At 33.7% G+C, this 20,547-nt stretch overlaps 11 protein-coding genes across 11 annotated transcripts; 9 read left to right on the top strand and 2 right to left on the bottom strand.

Moving 5' to 3' along the window:
• Positions 1 to 48: 48 nt before the first annotated feature.
• DFA_02098 (uncharacterized protein) lies at positions 49 to 1,533 on the top strand (the record flags this gene model as incomplete). Its single annotated transcript, XM_004357525.1, has 3 exons — positions 49 to 786; positions 976 to 1,048; positions 1,079 to 1,533. The coding sequence occupies 3 exons, from the start codon at positions 49 to 51 to the stop codon at positions 1,531 to 1,533; spliced, it is 1,266 nt and encodes a 421-aa protein (XP_004357582.1).
• A 76-nt stretch (positions 1,534 to 1,609) lies between these two features.
• Positions 1,610 to 3,166, top strand: DFA_02097 (uncharacterized protein; the record flags this gene model as incomplete). Its single annotated transcript, XM_004357524.1, has 1 exon — positions 1,610 to 3,166. One exon carries the CDS (start codon positions 1,610 to 1,612, stop codon positions 3,164 to 3,166), a length of 1,557 nt encoding a protein of 518 aa, XP_004357581.1.
• A 940-nt stretch (positions 3,167 to 4,106) lies between these two features.
• DFA_02096 (uncharacterized protein) lies at positions 4,107 to 5,024 on the top strand (the record flags this gene model as incomplete). The annotated part of the gene is made up of 2 exons (XM_004357523.1): positions 4,107 to 4,151; positions 4,326 to 5,024. The coding sequence occupies 2 exons, from the start codon at positions 4,107 to 4,109 to the stop codon at positions 5,022 to 5,024; spliced, it is 744 nt and encodes a 247-aa protein (XP_004357580.1).
• A 210-nt stretch (positions 5,025 to 5,234) lies between these two features.
• Positions 5,235 to 6,437, top strand: DFA_02095 (uncharacterized protein; the record flags this gene model as incomplete). The annotated part of the gene is made up of 2 exons (XM_004357522.1): positions 5,235 to 6,289; positions 6,410 to 6,437. The coding sequence occupies 2 exons, from the start codon at positions 5,235 to 5,237 to the stop codon at positions 6,435 to 6,437; spliced, it is 1,083 nt and encodes a 360-aa protein (XP_004357579.1).
• A 512-nt stretch (positions 6,438 to 6,949) lies between these two features.
• On the top strand, positions 6,950 to 10,646 carry DFA_02094 (uncharacterized protein; the record flags this gene model as incomplete). The annotated part of the gene is made up of 2 exons (XM_004357521.1): positions 6,950 to 9,588; positions 9,674 to 10,646. The coding sequence occupies 2 exons, from the start codon at positions 6,950 to 6,952 to the stop codon at positions 10,644 to 10,646; spliced, it is 3,612 nt and encodes a 1,203-aa protein (XP_004357578.1).
• A 960-nt stretch (positions 10,647 to 11,606) lies between these two features.
• On the top strand, positions 11,607 to 12,012 carry DFA_02093 (uncharacterized protein; the record flags this gene model as incomplete). Its single annotated transcript, XM_004357520.1, has 2 exons — positions 11,607 to 11,650; positions 11,856 to 12,012. The coding sequence occupies 2 exons, from the start codon at positions 11,607 to 11,609 to the stop codon at positions 12,010 to 12,012; spliced, it is 201 nt and encodes a 66-aa protein (XP_004357577.1).
• Positions 12,013 to 12,086: 74 nt separating this feature from the next.
• DFA_02092 (uncharacterized protein) lies at positions 12,087 to 12,467 on the top strand (the record flags this gene model as incomplete). Its single annotated transcript, XM_004357519.1, has 1 exon — positions 12,087 to 12,467. The coding sequence occupies one exon, from the start codon at positions 12,087 to 12,089 to the stop codon at positions 12,465 to 12,467; it is 381 nt and encodes a 126-aa protein (XP_004357576.1).
• Positions 12,468 to 12,561: 94 nt separating this feature from the next.
• Positions 12,562 to 13,777, top strand: DFA_02091 (uncharacterized protein; the record flags this gene model as incomplete). Its single annotated transcript, XM_004357518.1, has 3 exons — positions 12,562 to 12,774; positions 12,854 to 12,917; positions 13,056 to 13,777. The coding sequence occupies 3 exons, from the start codon at positions 12,562 to 12,564 to the stop codon at positions 13,775 to 13,777; spliced, it is 999 nt and encodes a 332-aa protein (XP_004357575.1).
• A 120-nt stretch (positions 13,778 to 13,897) lies between these two features.
• Positions 13,898 to 14,800, bottom strand: DFA_02090 (putative SAM dependent methyltransferase; the record flags this gene model as incomplete). Its single annotated transcript, XM_004357517.1, has 1 exon — positions 13,898 to 14,800. One exon carries the CDS (start codon positions 14,798 to 14,800, stop codon positions 13,898 to 13,900), a length of 903 nt encoding a protein of 300 aa, XP_004357574.1.
• A 406-nt stretch (positions 14,801 to 15,206) lies between these two features.
• DFA_02089 (uncharacterized protein) lies at positions 15,207 to 17,743 on the bottom strand (the record flags this gene model as incomplete). Its single annotated transcript, XM_004357516.1, has 2 exons — positions 15,207 to 16,733; positions 16,850 to 17,743. 2 exons carry the CDS (start codon positions 17,741 to 17,743, stop codon positions 15,207 to 15,209), a joined length of 2,421 nt encoding a protein of 806 aa, XP_004357573.1.
• A 456-nt stretch (positions 17,744 to 18,199) lies between these two features.
• Positions 18,200 to 20,170, top strand: DFA_02088 (uncharacterized protein; the record flags this gene model as incomplete). Its single annotated transcript, XM_004357515.1, has 1 exon — positions 18,200 to 20,170. The coding sequence occupies one exon, from the start codon at positions 18,200 to 18,202 to the stop codon at positions 20,168 to 20,170; it is 1,971 nt and encodes a 656-aa protein (XP_004357572.1).
• Positions 20,171 to 20,547: the final 377 nt, after the last annotated feature.

Below are 20,547 nucleotides of genomic sequence, written 5' to 3'. Positions count from 1 at the left end.
AAAGATGGTCTATCACATATCAATCACACATATCAATCACAAAGAAATATGTTAACGATACAAGTACGATCAAATATTATTAGATTATTATGTAATCAAAATAAAGTAAAGTTAAGAGATCTATTTTATTTGGCGAGTGTATCTAAACAGATACGTAATACTGTCAAGAAATGTGTTGGTAGAAGATTCAAACTAAGATTCAACCCATTCAACGAATCAATACAAGATTGTAGACTTCATATTGACAATCCACTATGTCTGTTTGATCACGTACACACACTAGTCAGTAGTATGAGTACAAAGTTGAATGAACACAACCGTGATCTAAACATTCAATACATTCAATCAAACCTCGAATGGTTTCAATCGTCATTTATCAATAGAGTTGAATCAATTGAAACAGGCTATGTACAAGAGATTTCACTTGAATGGTTTAATCTATTGTTGAATCAACCAAGAAGACAACAAGTCAAGTTAACTAGAGAGGAAGGAGAAGGAGAAGGAGAAGGAGAAGGATCGTCGATACTACTACTGCCACAACTACAGTCATTAGAAATGCACCTTTATCCAGTCATATCTCCAATTGTACCACAACCTTTTCCACAGCCTTTTATCACGTTGGAGATCTTACCGGAATATTATCAGCATCTTTTACAACTACAAATATATATATACTCAGCTGGCCACCTTGCAATCGACAAGATTATAAAGGTGTTGGAGTATTGTAAAGAAACATTGGAACGATTAGAACTCTTTGTAAACGATCCCAAAACAGACCTCGCTCTTGTATTTTCAGTCATCCCCAAAACAGTCAAAACACTCAGGATCAACGTTGACCACAACCTACCAACAATACCAACAATACCATTTAACTTGCTCCCCTCAACAACACTCACAACACTAAAACTACCCAACAAAGAAATATCACCAAGTTGTCTCAACTATCTTTCATCACTGCCAAATCAAATCACCAAGATCGAAAATCCAATCTTTTTGAATGCCCAAACTAGTTTGGTTGCAACAGGACTGACCAACATTATATTGGATTGTAAGTACTGTCGTGATATCAATTTTAAAGATACTCTACCAAGTACCATTAAAAAGTTAAAACTGGTACTTCCCAAGCCGATGTATAGTACCGTCACAAGTTGCTATCTACCATCATTAACAAGTCTAGTCATTGTACACAATGACACTCACCGTCAATTCCATGGAGTTTTATCTTGGGACTATCTTGCTGAACTTGCCAAAACTAGTCCCCTCATACGAAAGATAAAGATATCTATCTTTACATCATCCTATACAAAGTTTATAGACTCTAGTAATATCGTACATTTATTTGATGTCATCATAAACAAAAGTATTCATTTTAACAGATTAATCATTGAAAGTTTTCAACCAACTGTTCACTCTGCTCTAAAAGATATTTATTTGGATTATTTAAATAATAATAATAATAATAATAATAATAACTCTTCTTCTTATCCACTATTGTTAATTCAAAAAGATCAACAATCAACATTCACCAATTAATTAAAAGAATAAATTTTGCAAAGATGATCAATACACACAAGAATCATTTACAAAGTTTTTTTTTGAAAAGAAAGAAATGTTAACAATACAAGTACAATCAAATATTATTAGATTACTATGTAATCAAAATAAAGTAAAGTTGGTTGAACTATTTTATTTGGCGAGTGTATCTAAACAGATACGTAATACTGTCAAGAAATGTGTTGGTAGAAGATTTAAACTAAGATTCAACCCATTCACCGAATCAATACAAGATTATAGACTTCATATTGACAATCCTCTATGTCTATTTGATCAAGTACATCGAATAGTCAGTAGTACGAAATACCAAAAGGAATGTCATATTGCAACCAACATTGAATACGTTGAATCAAACCTCGAATGGTTTCACTCGTCGTTTATCAATAGTATAGAATCAATTCAAACTGAAGATGAACATGGTGATGCTCATCAATGGTTTAATCTAATGTTTAACCAACCAAGACATATCAAGTTATCAAGAAAAGAAGAAGGAGAAGGAGGAGGAGAAGGGTTGCTACTCCCAAACTTACAAAAACTAGAAATCTACCCATTTAATTATAAACCAGACCATATCTCTCAATTCCTTCAACAAGCAATAAGAAATAGTAAAAAAGAAACAAAAGAAGAAGATAGTAGTACTATCACATGTTTAGACATTTCACCAGAATACTTTCAACATTTAAAACAACTAATTATACATACTGGTACTAGTATTACAGTTAACCGTAAAGAAATGGTGATAAAGGTATTGGAAAGTTGTAAAGAATTGGAAAGACTTGAAATCATCCTAAACGAACAAATGAAACCTATGGAATATATAGCTCCATTTGAAGCCATTCCAAAGACAATTACTAGTCTTGCCATTACCTTTGGTGGACAATTCTACAATCCTCGAGATATACCGTATAACTTGTTACCCAAGACACTCACAACACTTCAACTACCAGACGAATATCTCGGCCAGAAATGTATCAACTATCTGTCGTCTAGTCAAGTCACCAAGATTGAAAGTCCAATTCGTCTCGATGACGAAACTATCAACTTGACATCAACAAAACTGACCAATATTGTAGTGGATATTGGCTACCATCACTTTGTCAATCTTAAAGATAAACTACCAACAACCATCAAAAAGTTAAAACTAATGTATCCAACACCATCAAAAGATATCATTACAAATTGTCATCTACCATCATTGACAAGTCTAGTGCTTGTACATAGTTCTAATCGATCTGGATTCACTGGTAATTTCTCTTGGGATGAAATGACTGACCTTGTCAAAACCAATCCACTCGTACGTAAGATTAGGTTATCCATCTTTTCATCAATCTATACAAAGTTTGATGATCTCACATCTGATGAAATACACCCATTACTACATTTCATTGGAAAGATTGGTTCTAAATTTCAAAGATTAATCATTGAAAGTATCAAACCTACTTTTCACTCTTCTCTAAATGATATCTATTTGGATTATTTAAAAGATAAAAATCATAGTAAGAATAATAATAATAATAATAATAATAACTCTCCTCCTCCAACTCTACAATTAATTCAAAAAGAACATCTATCAATTTTTATCAATACAAATAATTATAATATAATTATATAATCTAAATTTATATTATGCTATCCATCCATCCTCTAGTATAGTACCCCCCCACATACAATATTATTATTATTATTACCAAATCATACAATGTATTATATTTGTGTATTGTCACCTGTGATCACAGATGATAACTTCTCATCCTTCATCATCCTCATAATTATCACCCGATTACTTCTCATCCCCTCATAAACAAAGAATAGATGGTCTCACCAAAATAATATCCCAATGATTGCAACACTGATTTCAAGTAATCGGTCTGCTCTGCTGGGGGATGGGGGTTATGAAAAAAGAAATCGAGAGAGAAAGAGAACATTACATCAAATACCCCTCTCTTCCCACCTTTCATCACATCAGTCATACAAAACAAAAAGAAATCGGTATCTCTACTTTTAGAACAATCTATTGAACAAGTGAGTTTTTATGTGTTGATGCCCCCCTAAAACAAGGTGAAGTGCGATCGCAATTGCGTAGCGTCATAAAACCACGTTGTTCCTGGGTTAACTAATCGAGCTGAGTGAGCTCTATTTTCTTTTGAAAGAGAGTTGTCTCTGAACAGTGATGATGAAAAGAAAAAATAAACAAAAATCTATTTTTTTTTTTGGTCATGACTTTGCAAGTGATCGAGAGAGCTTCATGACCAACACAACGTGCGCGCTGCTTGTTGTTTATTTTTACTAGTTTTCTAATTATCTGTTTACAAAAAAAAACAAACAACATCTTTCTTCTACTCTTATATTTTATTTGTTATCTCTTTATTTATATATTATATAATTTCATAATAATTAATAATAATTAAAATAATTCGAAGATGTTGTGCGAAATCAGTCTTTGGGGCAACTTTTGGGCCACTTGGACCTTGCTCAGTGTAGCTGGTCTCATTTCTATTCTCATTCTCTCGGGTATCGTCTTTATCCGTTATTATGTACATCCAACATATGAAATGTGGAGATGGAAAACAAATGCTAAATATCCAACTCCAGAAAAGGTAAAACTAAATATAAAACAAACAAACAAACAAATAGATAGATACAAGACAAGACAAGATAATATCTTATCTCATTGTGTCTCTTTGAAAAAAAAAAAAAAAAAAAAAAAAAGAAATCGTCGTCTTTTTTTGATATTAATATTTTTAAATCTCTCTATACTCTACTTCTTTTAGGTAAAAGATGAAATTATAATGATGTTAAAGGGTATGGTAACAGCAACACTTTGCCCAGCTTTAGCGCTTCAATTGGCCCAAAGAGGTATGTCAAAGGCATACTGTGGTGTCGGTGAGCTCGGCTGGGGATACCTTGCCTTGTCGTTTTTAGGTGTTTGGATCGCCTCTGACTTTTTCGAATTCTTTTATCATCGTATGGGCCATACCACCGACTTTTTCTGGAAGATTCACAAGCCACATCACACTTTTTACAACCCAAGCCCATTTGCTGTCATTGCCGACGAGTACCTCGACCAATTGGTTCGTTCTGCACCACTCCTCATCTTCCCAATGATCGTGCCAATCAACATGGACATGATGTTTGCCCAATTTGCCATCTTTTTCTACGGCTATGGTTCCTACCTCCACTGGGGCTACGAATTCAACTACCCAGATGCCCATCACCCAATCGTCAACACCTCCTTCCAACATTACCTCCATCACGCCATCTCTATCAAGAACCAACCATACCACACTGGTTTCTTCTTCAAGGTCTGGGACCAAATCTTTGGCTCCACCTACAAGGGTGACTGTTTCTGTGCCAAGTGCGAACAGAAAAAGGGCGAACGTACCAAGGAAAAGTGGGACAAGGTTGCCAAACCAAATTATTCCGTTTTATTAAAACCATCTTTCTGGTTAAAGGGAAATAATAAGGCTTAAACCTAAAAGTTTTACATATATACACATAATAAATACACATAATAAATAATTAAGAGTGATTAATATTCCTCTTAACTTTTTATATTTTTTTTAAAACTACAAAAGTAAAAGTAAAAAGTTTGAGACACATAATAACATTCATTCATTTTCAATTTTGTGTTGATCATAAAATGTAATAAATAGAAGATAATAGATTAGATATAGATAATAATGAATCAAGAACAACATAGACAACATAGCGATTCAGTAGCTACTGCGACGGCGATCAATATTATGGACATACTTAAAAATATAGTATTGAGAACAAGAATATTTAAAGAATTGGAGTTATTACCAAAGAAGGAATACTCTGAAGAGTTTACATATAGACCTCTTGTGTATTACAAGGGAAAAGAGTTGATAGAAGCTGCTAGTAAAGGTTCATATGTCATGGTATGGGATTGTGCATTACCATGGGACTTTATCAAACACTATCTTCCACCAACTAGGGTTAGTAATTGTTTGATCGAAAAGATGTTGAGTGGATACAGTTCACATTATAATGCAACACTAGATACACTCTCAAGTTTGACAGATCGGTTGTTGAATACATCTAGACGAGAAACACCACTTGAACCTTTGAGACTAAACATAGAAGATGCAGTACGACACAATCACTTGGATATCGTTCAATACATTCATACTCGTATACCAGGTTCATTTAAAATGGTTCAAATTGTATGTTACTATGCTTCTAAAAATGGAAATTTAGCAATGTTGCAATGGATAAAGTTGAATACAGCACTTGAATTTTATCGTGATTGTGTTCGAACAGCTGCTATGCATGGACACCTCGATGTTGTAAAATGGTTATTTAACGAACTTGATCGTGTCAAGGGAAAGGAGGACAATTGGAATACAATGGATTGGGCGGCAAAAGGTGGTAGTGTTGCAGTGATGGAATGGTTGCAATCTACTAGGTCGGAGGAGTGTGCAACCACCTTTGCAATGGACTGGGCTGCTATGAATGGTCACGTCAACGCATTACAATGGCTACAAACCAATACAACAGCTGGATGTACACGAGCCATGGATTTGGCCTCAAGAGAAGGTCACCTCCAAGTTTGTCAATGGTTGCAAACCAATAAATCACAAGACCAACACATTTGCACAAAAGCAGCGATGGATTGGGCTAGCATGAGAGGACATTTACACATCTTGGAATGGCTTCACAAAAATAGGTCAGAAGGTGTAAGTAGTAGTAGTAAAACTAAAGTTAACAAAAAGTAATTAATTAATTAATTAATTTATATTAATCTTCTTTATCTTTACTTCTTTACAAAACTATTTGTATATGTAGTGTACAAACGATGCAATGATTGAAGCAAGTTATTATAATTATTCAGAGGTAGTTCAATGGCTTATAAAGAATAGATCAGAGTGCAACCAACATCCTCCTCCTCATCCTCAACCTTAACCTTTGATCAAAAATAAATATTAAAAAAAAAAAAAAAAGTTTTAATTAAAATAGACAAAAACCAATACTTTTATTTTTAATTTTTAAATTTAAAGGGTTCGAACCAACCCTTTAGTCTAAAACAACAACTTTTTAATTTTAATTTTAATTTTTAAATTTATTATTTTAAAATATTTTAAAAAAACCATCTCGAAAAATATTTATTTTAAAAATTTAAAAAAAAAAAATAAAAAACCCCAACTTTTTATTGCACTCTTTTTATTTTATTGTTTGTTTAATCTTTATAATAATTATAATAGCCACCTCCCCAACAAGCAAAAGCAATAGAATTTAGAGAAACAGACAACAAAAGATAGAGAGAGAGAGAGAGAGTTCTATTTATTCTTTTGTACATATTCCTTTATTATATATTCACAATCTAATCTTAATCTAATCTACTAGAGTCGAGTCGCCAGTGATGATTTAAATCATGCAACAAAGGTTTTTTAAATTCCATGGTAATGGTCACACTAATAACAGTCATAACAATAGTATAGACAAGTTAGTAGATAATGCCAATATTGCAAGTGATGACGATAGTATCACAGCATCGTCGTCGGCATCAACATTATCGTCATGTCGCTCACCTGATAATAATAATAATAATAATAATAATAGCAACAATCATGTAAATAATAATGTAAATAATAAAAGAGAGAGGGAAAGGGATACACCATTTAAAAGGGTGTCGTCTCTACCAGGATCTACTTCAACTACTAGTAGTACGACTACGAAGACAGGGGAAAGAGGCGAGTCATCATCATCGTCGTCGTCATCAACATTACCATTATCATCATCGTCATCGTCGTCATCTCCATTTGGCAGTCTCCGTATTGGAGGTCGAACGTCAATGTCACCATCGTCGTCAACAAGCACAACAAGTGGTGGTGGTGGTACATTACCATTCCTTTTTAACTCTTTGCCCTACTCTAATAGACCAATCGCAGTGACCATTCCCACCATCCCTACAACAACATCAACAGCAAATGGATCAACAAAACCATTTAATAGTTTGTCGATCAAACTGCCGAGCTCAAATGGAGTCGCAGTAGCAGAAACAACATTCGAACCATCTGCATCTGCACCCGTACACCACAACAATACACTTGTCATTGTCGATGAAGCTGCAAAGGGAAAGGAAATGGAATCCCCTACTTCATCATATGATGGGGATGATGATGATGAAAAAGAACAACCCAATCTTGTTATTGTTACTGAAAGACCACTCAAAAAGACTAAAAATATCAATAATAATAGTAACAAAAACAAAGAAATAATAGGGAGCAAAAAGATGGAAATAGATAATGACCAAGATGATATGATTTTGGAAGAAGAATCTAAACCTCTACCTCAACCTCCTCCACCTACACCTCAAAGATCAACACGTATGAAGATAAATAATAATAATGGTGAAGGATCGATCACTACATCAACAAATGTTAGAGTTTTACATGTTTTAAATGTCAATGGTGAATTATTTAAAACATGTCATGACCCCAACCACGAAACACTTACTGGCACCAATCCAGAGAATCTACCATTGGACATGTTTTACACATCAACGCATTCCAACAAATGTAAAAAGTGTTTTGCTGCCTATATTTCAATGAGACATCGAACCAACAAGGCACCATCAGTAAAAAATGCAGCAGCAGCAGCAAAAACACCAATACCAACACCAGTACCAATACCAACACCAAAAATATCCAAATCAGCTGTTGGCAGTAGTGGTGGAAATAGTGGTGTTACTAGTATAGATACTAAAGGGTTCCAATACAATATCAGTTCCATTGAAGACTCTATATCAAATACTCTATTTGCCAATGCAAATAAGAATTCTCAACCTAATAATAATAATACAACAAATACTACTACTACTCCACCAACAAGCATAATCAACAAGAGTTTAAATCATATTATTACTGATCATATTAATAATCATCAACAACAACAACAAAATCAAGACCAACAGAATAATAATATTACAACGACTTTTACTACTACTACTACTAATAATAATAACAATCAACAGATAAATAATATAAATGAAAATGAAAATACAACTAGAAAATTATGTCAATCAAAACAACATGTTGAATTATGGGGAACCGATCCTCAGAATCTGTATATATCTGATTTTATTTCAAAATCATCCTATCGTTGTAAAAGATGTCATTATCATGAAAAATCAACAAAAGCTGCTCTACTAGACAAGAAAAATAATAATAACGAAAATGAAAATATAAATAATAATAATAATGATAATATTGATAATGATAATAGTATGAATGATAATAATGATAATGATAATCTTTCTACTACTTTTACAACTAGTACTACAACAACAACTACAACACCAAACCCCAATATGTATGGAACTCAAGTAAAACCATGTTCTGAAGCAAATCACTTTGTTTGGTGGGGAACAGACTCTAAACAGATTCCTCTCCGAGAGTTTTATTATTATAATGGAAGATATAAGCAGCGCTGTAAAAAGTGTCACATTAGAATATACTATGAACGAAAACAAGCTAAAGCTGCTGCTGCTCTGGAAAAAAGCCAATCAACTACTAGTACCTCAACAACATCAACATCATCAACAACAACAACAACGAACAATCCCATTTCCAATGATATATACGAGGAAGATTGTGATACTGATAGTATAATGGAAATGCAAGATAGCATTGACAACAACAACACAATTGATGATAAAAAGGAAATAGACAATACATCAAGCAAACCAACAACAAAAAGAAAATATAAAAAGTATACAATTACAAATGCCTATGAAGATCATGAAGCTAGTATTAATAATCAAAATAATAATAATAACCAGAATGACCAGAATAATAATAATAATAATAATAATAATAATAATAATAATAATAATAATAATGACGATGATTTGATTAAAAGAGAAAATTTAACTAGTTCTGGAAGAACCATTATGAGTGTAGAGAATCTTGGTCAAAAATTCATGACTTGTAAATATCCAAGACATGATCAAATCACTGGATATAGTTGTGAACACTTACCAACAGATGAATTTTATCAATGTGGAGGACGGTATGTATAAACAATATATATAAACAAATAATTATAAAATAATCGTTAAATAGATATTAATATTTATATTTGTTTGGATATTTAGATATGTTTTAAAGTGTAAGAAATGTCAAAGTTTTACTAGAATGGAAAAACAACAAGGCAAGTCAAATGGAAATCATCCAATTGCTACTTCTACCCCGACTCCATCTTCTACTACTTCCACTACTACTTTGTCATCCAAATCAAAAACAACAACAAAATCACCATCAAAATCAACTATACCTAATACATCATCATTTCCTATGATTCCAAAGTTGGTGGCACCACCATCATCATCATCAACTGCCGTGACACCAATTAACGATACAATTGAAGCAGCGATTGAGGCTGCAGTGGATTCATTTGATAGTGATTCGGGTGGTAACCATGGCACTATCAAGAAAAGGCATAGAAGACGATCGACAAAGACAGACCTCACCAAATTATTTTGTCATCAGTGTGGTATCACTCAAACACCCGAGTGGAGACGAGGACCTAATGGACCAGCCTCTCTCTGCAACGCATGTGGATTGAATTATGCAAAAAAGGAAAGGGAGGACAACCCCCATTTTCCAGGATCTCCAATTACTAGTATCAAAAAAGAAGAGGATGGAACTACAACAACTACCACCACCACCACCCAAAACAATATGTCAGGTGTTAGTGGTAGCGAGGGAGGCACCAAGACCTGTTACAATGAAAACCATCTTGCCAATACGGGCACCCCCAACACCAATCTTCCACTCGACCTGTTCTATCTAAGCAAGAGTGGACATTATTCAGCTAGCTGTAAAAGATGTTTCTCAAAGTACATCAATGAAAGATATAAAAAATCTAAAGCAGAAAAAATTCAATTAGCTAAACAGGAACAACAACAACAACAGCAGCAGTCCCAAACAAATAATACCAACCAAATGTCAATCAATCATGATATTATTGTAAATAATAATAATAATAATAATTTCCAAGATGGTGATGAAACATTTGATGAAGATGATATTGACACTGACGAAGAAATAGAAGAAGAATCAAATTAAAAAACAAAGGATTAAAAGTTAAATGGTTTAGTCCTTATTATTATCAATCTCTTTATTTAATTATTTATTTATTTATTTTGATCTTTGAAAAGATTTTTTATTACGTACCTGATTAACTATGATATATGATAATTCTAGCTTGGTAATGGCGAAAGATGTCGTCATGGGTGATCACTGACTACCTTTATTACACTGTTAAAATCGAGTGATCTTCCATGACGACATCTTAAACTGTCCATTCGTGCTTGAGGTACAGTGTAGCTGTTGTTGCTAGGTATTGATGGTAGCGATATCTATTGTTGTAACAAGAGGTTAATGGCCCCCGGCTTCCATAATTATAGCAGTGCATATAGAGAATGAGAGTATACGATAAAGAATGATAGCATTATTATTTAGGTATACTATAGATAATTAAAGCAGTGCATATAGAGAATGAGAGAAAGAGAATAAAATGAAGTTTTTTTTGTAATAAATGTAATGTACATCCTCATTATATAAAATAGAATATATACGAACCAATAATAATTAATTGTTGCATCTGCCAGTCACTGCCACTCTGTCATTGCCAACCACTGTCATCGCCAACCACTGTCATTGCCAACCACTGCCATTGCCAACCAGCCACTGTCATTGCCAACCAGCCACTGTCATTGCCAACCACTGCCAACCACTGCCAACCAGACACTGCCAACCACTGCCAACCACTGCCAACCAGACGCTGCCAGCCACTGCCAACCAGACACTGCCAAACAACCCGCCGCCAGTCCTGCTCCTCCGCTAACCAAGGTCATATGGTAACAACCGTAGTCATGGTGACAAGAAACCCTTCAATGAACGTGGCAAGTCTGATACTTTTAACGTTCGTGCTTTAACTGCTAGCATTAACATACATGATGATGAATTTGTTGTGGTACCTAGTACAATACTAGTAAAGTAATAATGTCGTTTAAATAAATATTGATGCATGATAATAAGTGTGCTCTTGCAAGAGCTGAAACCTGCTGGTGTATACATACTACTATAATTCAGAATACATTGGAAAGGAATGATACTTTATAAGTTCTCGCACGCATCTTCTCAAGAAAGTTAAAAGAGTAAAAAAAGAAAACAACATTAAATAACATTTTTGTTGTTCAAATATGCTTACAATTACATTTATAGATGTATTTAGAAACAAATATATAGATATAATATATTTATATTAATTAGTCAATTACCACCACAACAACAACAACAACAAAAACATTTACTTGTAGATGGATTAAGATTTGCTCGACCATTGATAGCAAGACCACCTTTTATCAAAGGAAGTGATCTACTCAAGTTAGATGACACCATACGTTTTAACTGTTATGCAATGCCATGAGATTTTATCAAACACTGTATACCAAACAAACATTGGGTCACATTGATCGTGCAGCAAGATCATTGTTGATAAATATGTACTTGTGTCACAAAAATGCTACTCTTCAAACACTTGTACATCTCTTGCATTGGTCACCTGACTTTATCTTTGATATTAAATCAATGTCTAATATCATTTCTCACAACAACTATGATATTATGGTGTATCTATTTGAAAGATACTCTTCATCATTGTCAGGTGATGGACTATTTCCATCAAGTTCACTTGTGACTGCTGTGATATTTGAAATAGCATGTTGGTTACATGTACGTTGTCCCAATAGAGAATGGGATGAACCAACACTAGACCAGTCTATTGACACGGGTCGAGTTGAATTGGTAAAGTGGTTACACAACAATAGGCCAAATATCAAATGCCCAAACTCTGCAATGAACAAGGCAATTGTGGAGATTTAGATATCGTCAAGTTTCTACATTATTATAGATCAATACCATTTGCTATAGATGCCATTGAAATTGCAGTTGCGGTATTGGCAATTTGGAAATAATCATGTTTATTTTAAAAACTGATAGAGATAATGTTTATGATGGTCAATCTCCTACCCCCTATCAATTGAATACTATCCATCCCGCAGCAAACCAACCATTGATCAATGGTCATTTAAATATTATTGAATGGTCATTATCCTCTCCAACTACAAGTCAATTTCAAATTGAATCTTTCAATGTTGCTGCTGCTGGAGGTTATTTTAATATTGTTAAAGTAATTAATTAAATTAAATCATCATTTATGAAATCAGAGAGAATATAAAATAATTAATTATTTAATTTACTATATATAGATTTTAAATGAAAACAAAAAAGAACCATATGATGACACAACACTTGAATGTGCAGCTATTAATGGTCAATTAGAAATCCTAGATTATTAATATAATCAACAAAAAGATCATTTTATTGATCTTTGTATGTATTCTTCTTATTCCTATTTTATAATCATATTTATTTATTTATTATTTGTTTTTTATCTATTTATTTATTTAGGTTTAGAAATTAAAGATATAGTTTCAAATCAACATTGGCATATTATTGATTATTTAAAAGAAAAGAAAATATCATTTTCAACAACTGGTGTATTCCCAATTGCATTGAAACATGGGAATCTTGAAATGATTAAACTTGCAAACATGGGAGAACCCATGTCCCAAGCAGCAATTAGAGATGCCATTTATAATTCTGCCTTGAATGGTCATCTACATCTAGTAGAGTATTTTCACAACCTTCCTTCTTACAACAAAGAATCTGTCAATGAATTTCCGTCACCGTTCGACGGCGCAGCAAGAAATGATCATTTACATGTGGTTAAATTTCTACAACATCGAGGGTACGGACACACTCCCTTTGGGGTACGTATGGCTTGTCAGACAAGTAGCGTTGAAATGGTTAAATACCTCTACCAAAATGTAGAAAAATCATTTCCATTGCGAGCCATGGATGACTCTGCACGAATTGGAAACATTCAACTATTATGTTATCTCTACGAAAATACAACTCTTAAATTGTTAGACGCTACAATTAACAAAGTTGCTATAAAAGGACACATTCAAGTTGTGCAATACCTTCTCATCCACAGTAAAGATCCTCAATCTGATCAAGATACACTAAAAACTTCATTTGAGATAGGTTTGCAAAATGGTCATCTATCCTTTGCTCATTTTCTATGGAACAATTTCCTAAATGAAGAAACTAAAAATTATTATAAATAAACAGTTTATTATAGATGATTGTAAAAATAAGAAAATAAAAGAGTAAAAAGAATAATAATACAAATAAATAAATAAATAAATAAATGTTATTTTCTAATTAATTATTTATTTGATTTGAGTTTATAATTGTGGTTTTCTTGCAGTTGTAAGATAGGCAAGTGAATTAATTTTAATGATACCATTTGGATGAAGTTCCTTGGCTACTTGTCTCAACGTATCGGCAAAAAGAGGTTGTTTGTCTTGTGGCAAAGAGTTTTTAATGCCAACTAGAACTGGGTTGTCCAAGTTACAATCGACATACATATCGACTGTACTTTCAAAACAATGTTCTTTTCCTTCTACTTTGATGTCTACAAACCCTGATGATTTTAGAACTGTCTCGATTGACACTGGATCCGATAGTGATAGTGTGATTCCAGTTGGGGTTGGAGGAGTAGTAGGAGTGGCTGGTGTTGGAGTGGTTGGTTGAGGAACTAATTTCTTTAATGTATTAATGACCCATTCGGCCATTGGATTTTTAGGTGACCAAGTGGCTATACCAGTGACACCACCAGGTTTGAGAACACGTAGTAATTCAGAGAGTCCACGTTGTTGATCTGGGAAAAACATGATACCAAATATGATATAGGCAAAGTCAATGGAAGAGTCAGCAAGTGTCAGGTTTTGACCATCCATCACTTGTGCTTTAATATTGTCTAGGTTGTGTGACTTGATTTCCTTTTCAATACATTCAACCATTAATGGTGAAAAGTCGGTTGCCAATACACTACCACCAACACCAAGTGCTTTTACACGTTGAGCAGCAATGATTGACATTGCACCAGTACCAGCAGCGATATCAAGTATCTTTACATCTTTAGGTGTGTTGTTTTGAGAAGAGACAGGTAATGTTTCATCCAATATGTCTTGAGCATACAATCTTGTAAACCCAGTCTTTTCCATAAACGCCAAGTAGCCTTCAGCTGATCGATCCCATCCTTGTGCTGTTTGCTCTAATTTTAATTGTTGTTGTACTGTTGACATGATTAATTATTATTATTACTGTTGCTGTTGTTTTTGTTGATGGTGAATGAATGAATGATTATTGAACATGAAACAAATCTAATGTGAGTGAGACGTCAATGAAATTGAATTTAATTTAATTAAAAAAAAAAACACTTCGTTTTGTAGTCAACAACACTTCGCAATCGGAGACAACTTAGGTCACATTCTATTCTTCCAATATCTTTATACTCATACAATGTACGTGTCTCTTTATCGAGATGGGTCGATCGCTGGTTTATTTGATTTAAAATTAATCAATTATGATTAAGACTTTTTTGTTTATTGTTGTTGCCGCTAATGATGTGAAGTTACCAAATAATTATTATTATTATTTGTTTGTTGCTATTACTTGAGAGTTATTATTATTATTATTATTATTAATTATTTAGATTTTGATTTCTTCTTTGTTGGAGTTGATACAATTACTTTTTTTTTTCAATTCTTTTTGTTGTTGTTCTTTACTACTAATTTTTTTCTTTTTATGGATGATTTCCTCTTCCTCTTCTTGATCTGATTCTTCATTGTCGAGATCAATACTTTCATCTTCGGTAGTGATATCAAAACTATCATCGACCATTGATTTACGTTTGGGTTGTTGTTTCTTTTTAACGATAATCTCTTCTTCTTCCTCTTCCTCTTCTTGTTCTTTTTCTTCTTCATCACAAAAGATAATATCTTCATCGATGATGGTTGGCATTTTCTTTGTTTGTGGTACAACTTCTTCTTCTTCTTCTTCATCATCATCAATGATTTGTCTACGTCTATTTGTTTTCTTTTTAATTATTTGTACATCGGAATCTGAATCATCAACATCGATACCAGACGATGATAATGAAGGAGATGAAGAGAGTGATTGAGAAGCTGTTGAAGTGGTTGTAGTGGTATAATATCCAACGTCATTGTCAGAGTCGGCATGTCTTTCACCATCACTGGTCAAATCAATTCCTTCCAAACAATTGTCACATTCTCCACATCCTTCACAGTCTTCTCTATTGAGATGACCTTCAAGATCATCTTCATCGGCAGAATCCTCTTCAGCTTCCTCCCACATTTCATTGTAACCATCGTTTTCTTCTTCTCTTTCCATTTCACTTTCAGACATACTTTCAAGGTCATCCAAATCAACAATATCATGGCTGTCTTCTTCTTCCTCTTCATCTTCTTCATCTACATCAATGGTATCTTCATCTAAATGGACAACTGGACGACCACGATTATTGAGTGTGGTACGGTACTGACGTCTAGCAAGAATGTTGGTGTTTGTCTGATTGGCACTTTGACGTTGAAGAGTATTGACGAGCACACTATTATTAGAAAGGAATCGAAGCGAGTGTGGAAGTAGGTTACGGACATACTCGGCAACTGGGTTGATAGTAACCGTCAAACGAGTGGTACCTGTTGATGGGAACAGTCTTTGTATATAAGTTTCCAATCCAGTGTTGGTAAAGTTGGGGTCATTATTATTATTATTATTGTTGTTGTTACGGGTAGCGACTCGTTCATCGTCACTATCATCATCATCGACGACAAAGTCATCGTCATAGTCATAGTCATCATCTTCTGGGTCATAATCTGAGTCATCTGAATCGTCAGAATCATAATCGTCTCCAAGCAATGCCCGCAGTTCCGCTTCAGAGTATTCAGCACGTTGTTCCTTGTCCTTGACCTTGGCCATACTACGCGATCCCCTAGTGGCAACCTTTTTCTTGACCAGATTGAATTTCTCCTTGCACAACGGACACCGATTCACTTGTTTACTCCATTCCAGGATACATTCAAAACAAAATGTATGACTACATCCATCTATAGTTGATTCATCAGTTACTACATCAACACATATAATACATTCTTTTTGTTCAACTGGTGGTGGTGGTGTTGGTGGTGGTTGTTGATCCTTATTATTTTTGGTATTCTTATTATTATTTGATTTGGTTGTTGTAGTTGATTTCTTTTTTACCATTTCTTTTTCTTTTTCCTTCTCCTCTTCTTTTTCTTTTGTTGATTTTGATGTGATATTGATTTTTTTACACTATAATTCTTATTATTATTGTTATTATTATTATTGTTATTATTAGATTTGGAGTTATTGTTATTATTATTATTTGTTTTGTTGGATTTAGAAATGGTTGTAGAAGTGGTAGAGGTGGTTGATGTTTGTAAAGAAGAATCCTTATTATTATTATTCTTATTTTTCTTCTTACTAGTAAGAATTTCTTGATCTTCTTCTTCCTCTTGATCACTATTATCTTGATCATTATCATCCCCATCTATAGGATGATTGGCCTTGTTTTTAAGCTTGGGAATTCTATTTGTCCCATTGTTGTTTAGATTATTTGTTTGTTTGTTGTTTCCAGGTTTGTTGTTGGTGGATCCGTGTGGAGCATCCTTTTTAGGATCATCTCCTTTTTTCTTCTTTTTCTTGTCTTGTCGGGGTGGCGGTAAAGTGGTAGAGGTGGTCGAAGTAGTCGATGTTTCATCTTGATCATCATCCACTTGTTTTTTCGCTTTTGATTTTGTCACGTGCACACCACCCGATATATTACTAGTTTGGTTAGATGTGTTGTCACCTGTATTCTTGGGATTTTCTGTTTTCCCTATTGACCCACCATTGCTGCTCGTAGTAGTCGTGCTACTGCTTCTACTAATATCTTTGTCTTTATCTTTCTTTTTTGATTGATTTAAATTTGAATTTGAATCTTTACTTTTTGTAACGGTCTTATTACTGTTATTATTATTCTTATTATTACTAGTAGCAGCAGCAACAGAAGATGAAAGTGAAGGAGATGATGATGGTGAAACCGATTTACTTGGATTATAATTTTTGTTTGTTTTAGTCGTTGTAGTACTCGTGCTCGTTGTGCTCGTCGTTGTCGTAGTACTCGTTGTATCTTCTTTCTTCTTCTTCTTATTCTTATTCGTCATTGTTTACTACTACTATTAGTTGTAACTGTATAGTTTATATATAATACAAAAAAAAAATAATAATAATAATAAACTTTTAAACTTTTAGTTCTGTACACACAAAAAAGGTAATGATGCATTAACACCCCCACAACTTGAATTAATTTTATTTTTTTGCCAATTTAAATTTATCGTTGGGGTCGAGTATTTCGTAGAACTTAGATTTAGGTAGCTACTATGGTATTATGATATACTTTATTGAGCATCTATAGATATATATATATATATTTACTTTATATCTATCATTATCATATCATCAATCAAATGAAATTACAACTATCATAATACATATATATTTTTAAGAAACAATCAAGAACAAACATCATCATGTGATTGACATGAAAGATTATTATTAGTGTCTTTTGATCATCAACATATATTTATATATATACACATATTATGTATAATTAAAAGAGAATGAATAAGGAGATAAAAGAAGAAACAATAACTACAACAAATAATAATAATAATGATGATAAATGTTATTTTATATTTGGTGGAGACTATTTACCAAATAGAATCATTTATTTGATTGTTCAAGAGATTAGTAATGATACTGATTTGATATGTCTATTGTTGACATGCAAACAATTCTTTTATAACTTTAAAAGACATTACAACAATAACTTTGGATTCAAAGGTATAGAATTGGTCTATCAACAAGAGAACCAAATATCAAGTAGCGAAAACATTCAATATCGTACTCTAAAAGTATCCAAATCATTGTATCTACAATCATTTGCCGATATCTTTCACAATACATTCTCTCATCAAATTGTTAAAGGTAACAATCAATGCTATAATTATCCTGCAACCTTTGGATTAGATGGCCACGAGGAGAAGGTTATAACAAAGGCATTGATACAAATTGACCCAAACCCAACTATAGTGGAACCACCATTACTTGTAAATGGGTTACCAGATACTGTTAAATGGTTGGCTATAAATGGAACAAATAATGCTCTAACTGTGGAAGGAGGGTATAGGTTACCTATATGTCTAGAGAGACTAGAGTTTAAAGGAAAAAGTGGTGTTATTGGAAAGGGAGTGTTGCCAGAATCATTGGTCGAGTTGTGTTTGGTCGCTCCTCCAATAGGGTTGGCAGAAGGTGTAGTTCCAGAGTCTGTTCGATCAATCACCATTAGTAACGCTAGACATAATATGGCGATGGATCCATTGACCTATAATTGGCCATCCCATCTCACAAGTTTGACTATTATCAATGACGCTGTTGCAGTCATTCCAAGAGGTTTCTTGCCAAGTACACTTACGTCACTAGAGATTACTCTTACTGCTTTGGTACCTGGAATGGTGTTTCCTCGTAGTTTGGTCAATTTAAAGTTGTCAGTCTGTACACAAGCCAGTCACGGTCCATTGGATCTGTCACTAAACACCGACTTGACAACACTCGAGTTGTCAGCACCACAGTCATTTCCAAAAAACATTAAGATTGGAAATACAGTTCGTCTCCCATCGACCCTTACACATCTCGGTCTACACACTATTTTACCGATCCCTTCATTATCAACGTTCATTCCTCAAGGTCTCAGATACCTCTCTACACATTGGGACAATATCAAGGATTCATCAGACCAACTTCCAACAACACTCACACAACTTAAATTAATTCGTGTGACCAGTCCCATACCAATTGGGTTACTCGCTCCTTGTACACCGTCCATTCAATCGGTTGAACTTGGGTTCTGGGGAACTGATACTGATCACAATTTAATGGTTGGGTCGATTCCAGAGAGCGTACATACTCTCTCATTATTCAATTATCGTGGTACCAATACACAAGAGTGTATTCCACACTCTGTCAAACATCTCATATGGGCATCTACTACGACCACTGAATTAGTTGTCTTTCCACCAACCATCCAAACACTCCAGAGTAGTTCAACCTTTGCCACTTCAATCCAAATACCACCGTTTGCAAAGTCGATCTCATTTTCATGTAAATCAGACTCTCAACACATTTTTCATATTGACTCTCTTCATCTTCATGAAAGTAATGTCAATCGTTTCAGTAATATTGGTGGTCAGATATTATTGGTTCCTGAAACAGTCAAATCAATCCATTTGAGAATGCCATCAGTAGTTGGAGTGAATAGTCATTTTAGATTCGACCAAATCATCTATCAAACCAATGCAGATGAATTTTCGATCGATGCAATCTGGCATCCAATTATTCACTGTTATATTCGTAGATTTGAAAACTCGGTTGACAATGACTACTTTGACGTTTTAATTGTTGACAAGGTATCATTACACGGTGGATTCATTCGATTACCTAAACAACAGAAACCACTATACTTGAATTGGAAAGTATTATTCAATTCTGTTGATCCTCCTACCATCAGCAGAACCATTCTCGAAGATGAATAAATAAATCAAATCCCATCTTTGTAATTAATTTTTAAAAATTGTTGAGAAAATAAATGGGAATAGAAACACACATTATTTAAGAATGGTCAACCATGGTTTGACTTCGTTCTTTTCTTTCTTTCAGGTACTTTCAAACAAATAAATAAAAATGGAAGACAGGATGTTGGTTTCCAGAATACGTTGACAAAGAAAGGGCTGAAAGGATCGAAAAGAGGAACCAAGAACTATTGAAAAAACATTATCCTCGACCAAACAACTCATAATTACAACATTGAACATTCATTCATTCATTCTTGCTTGACAAATTAATAAATAATTCTTTTTTTTCGAAAATTAAAGGTCAAGCATTAGTTTCTCCTTTCATTCCATTTTGTTTG

The sequence above is a fragment of the Cavenderia fasciculata genome, assembly GCF_000203815.1.
Source record: "Cavenderia fasciculata unplaced genomic scaffold Scf_Dfasci-G-b-126g04.f1-5, whole genome shotgun sequence".
Lineage (NCBI taxonomy): Eukaryota > Evosea > Eumycetozoa > Acytosteliales > Cavenderiaceae > Cavenderia > Cavenderia fasciculata.
Note: the sequence above shows the minus strand (reverse complement) of the source record. Positions and strands in the feature narration are given on the sequence as shown.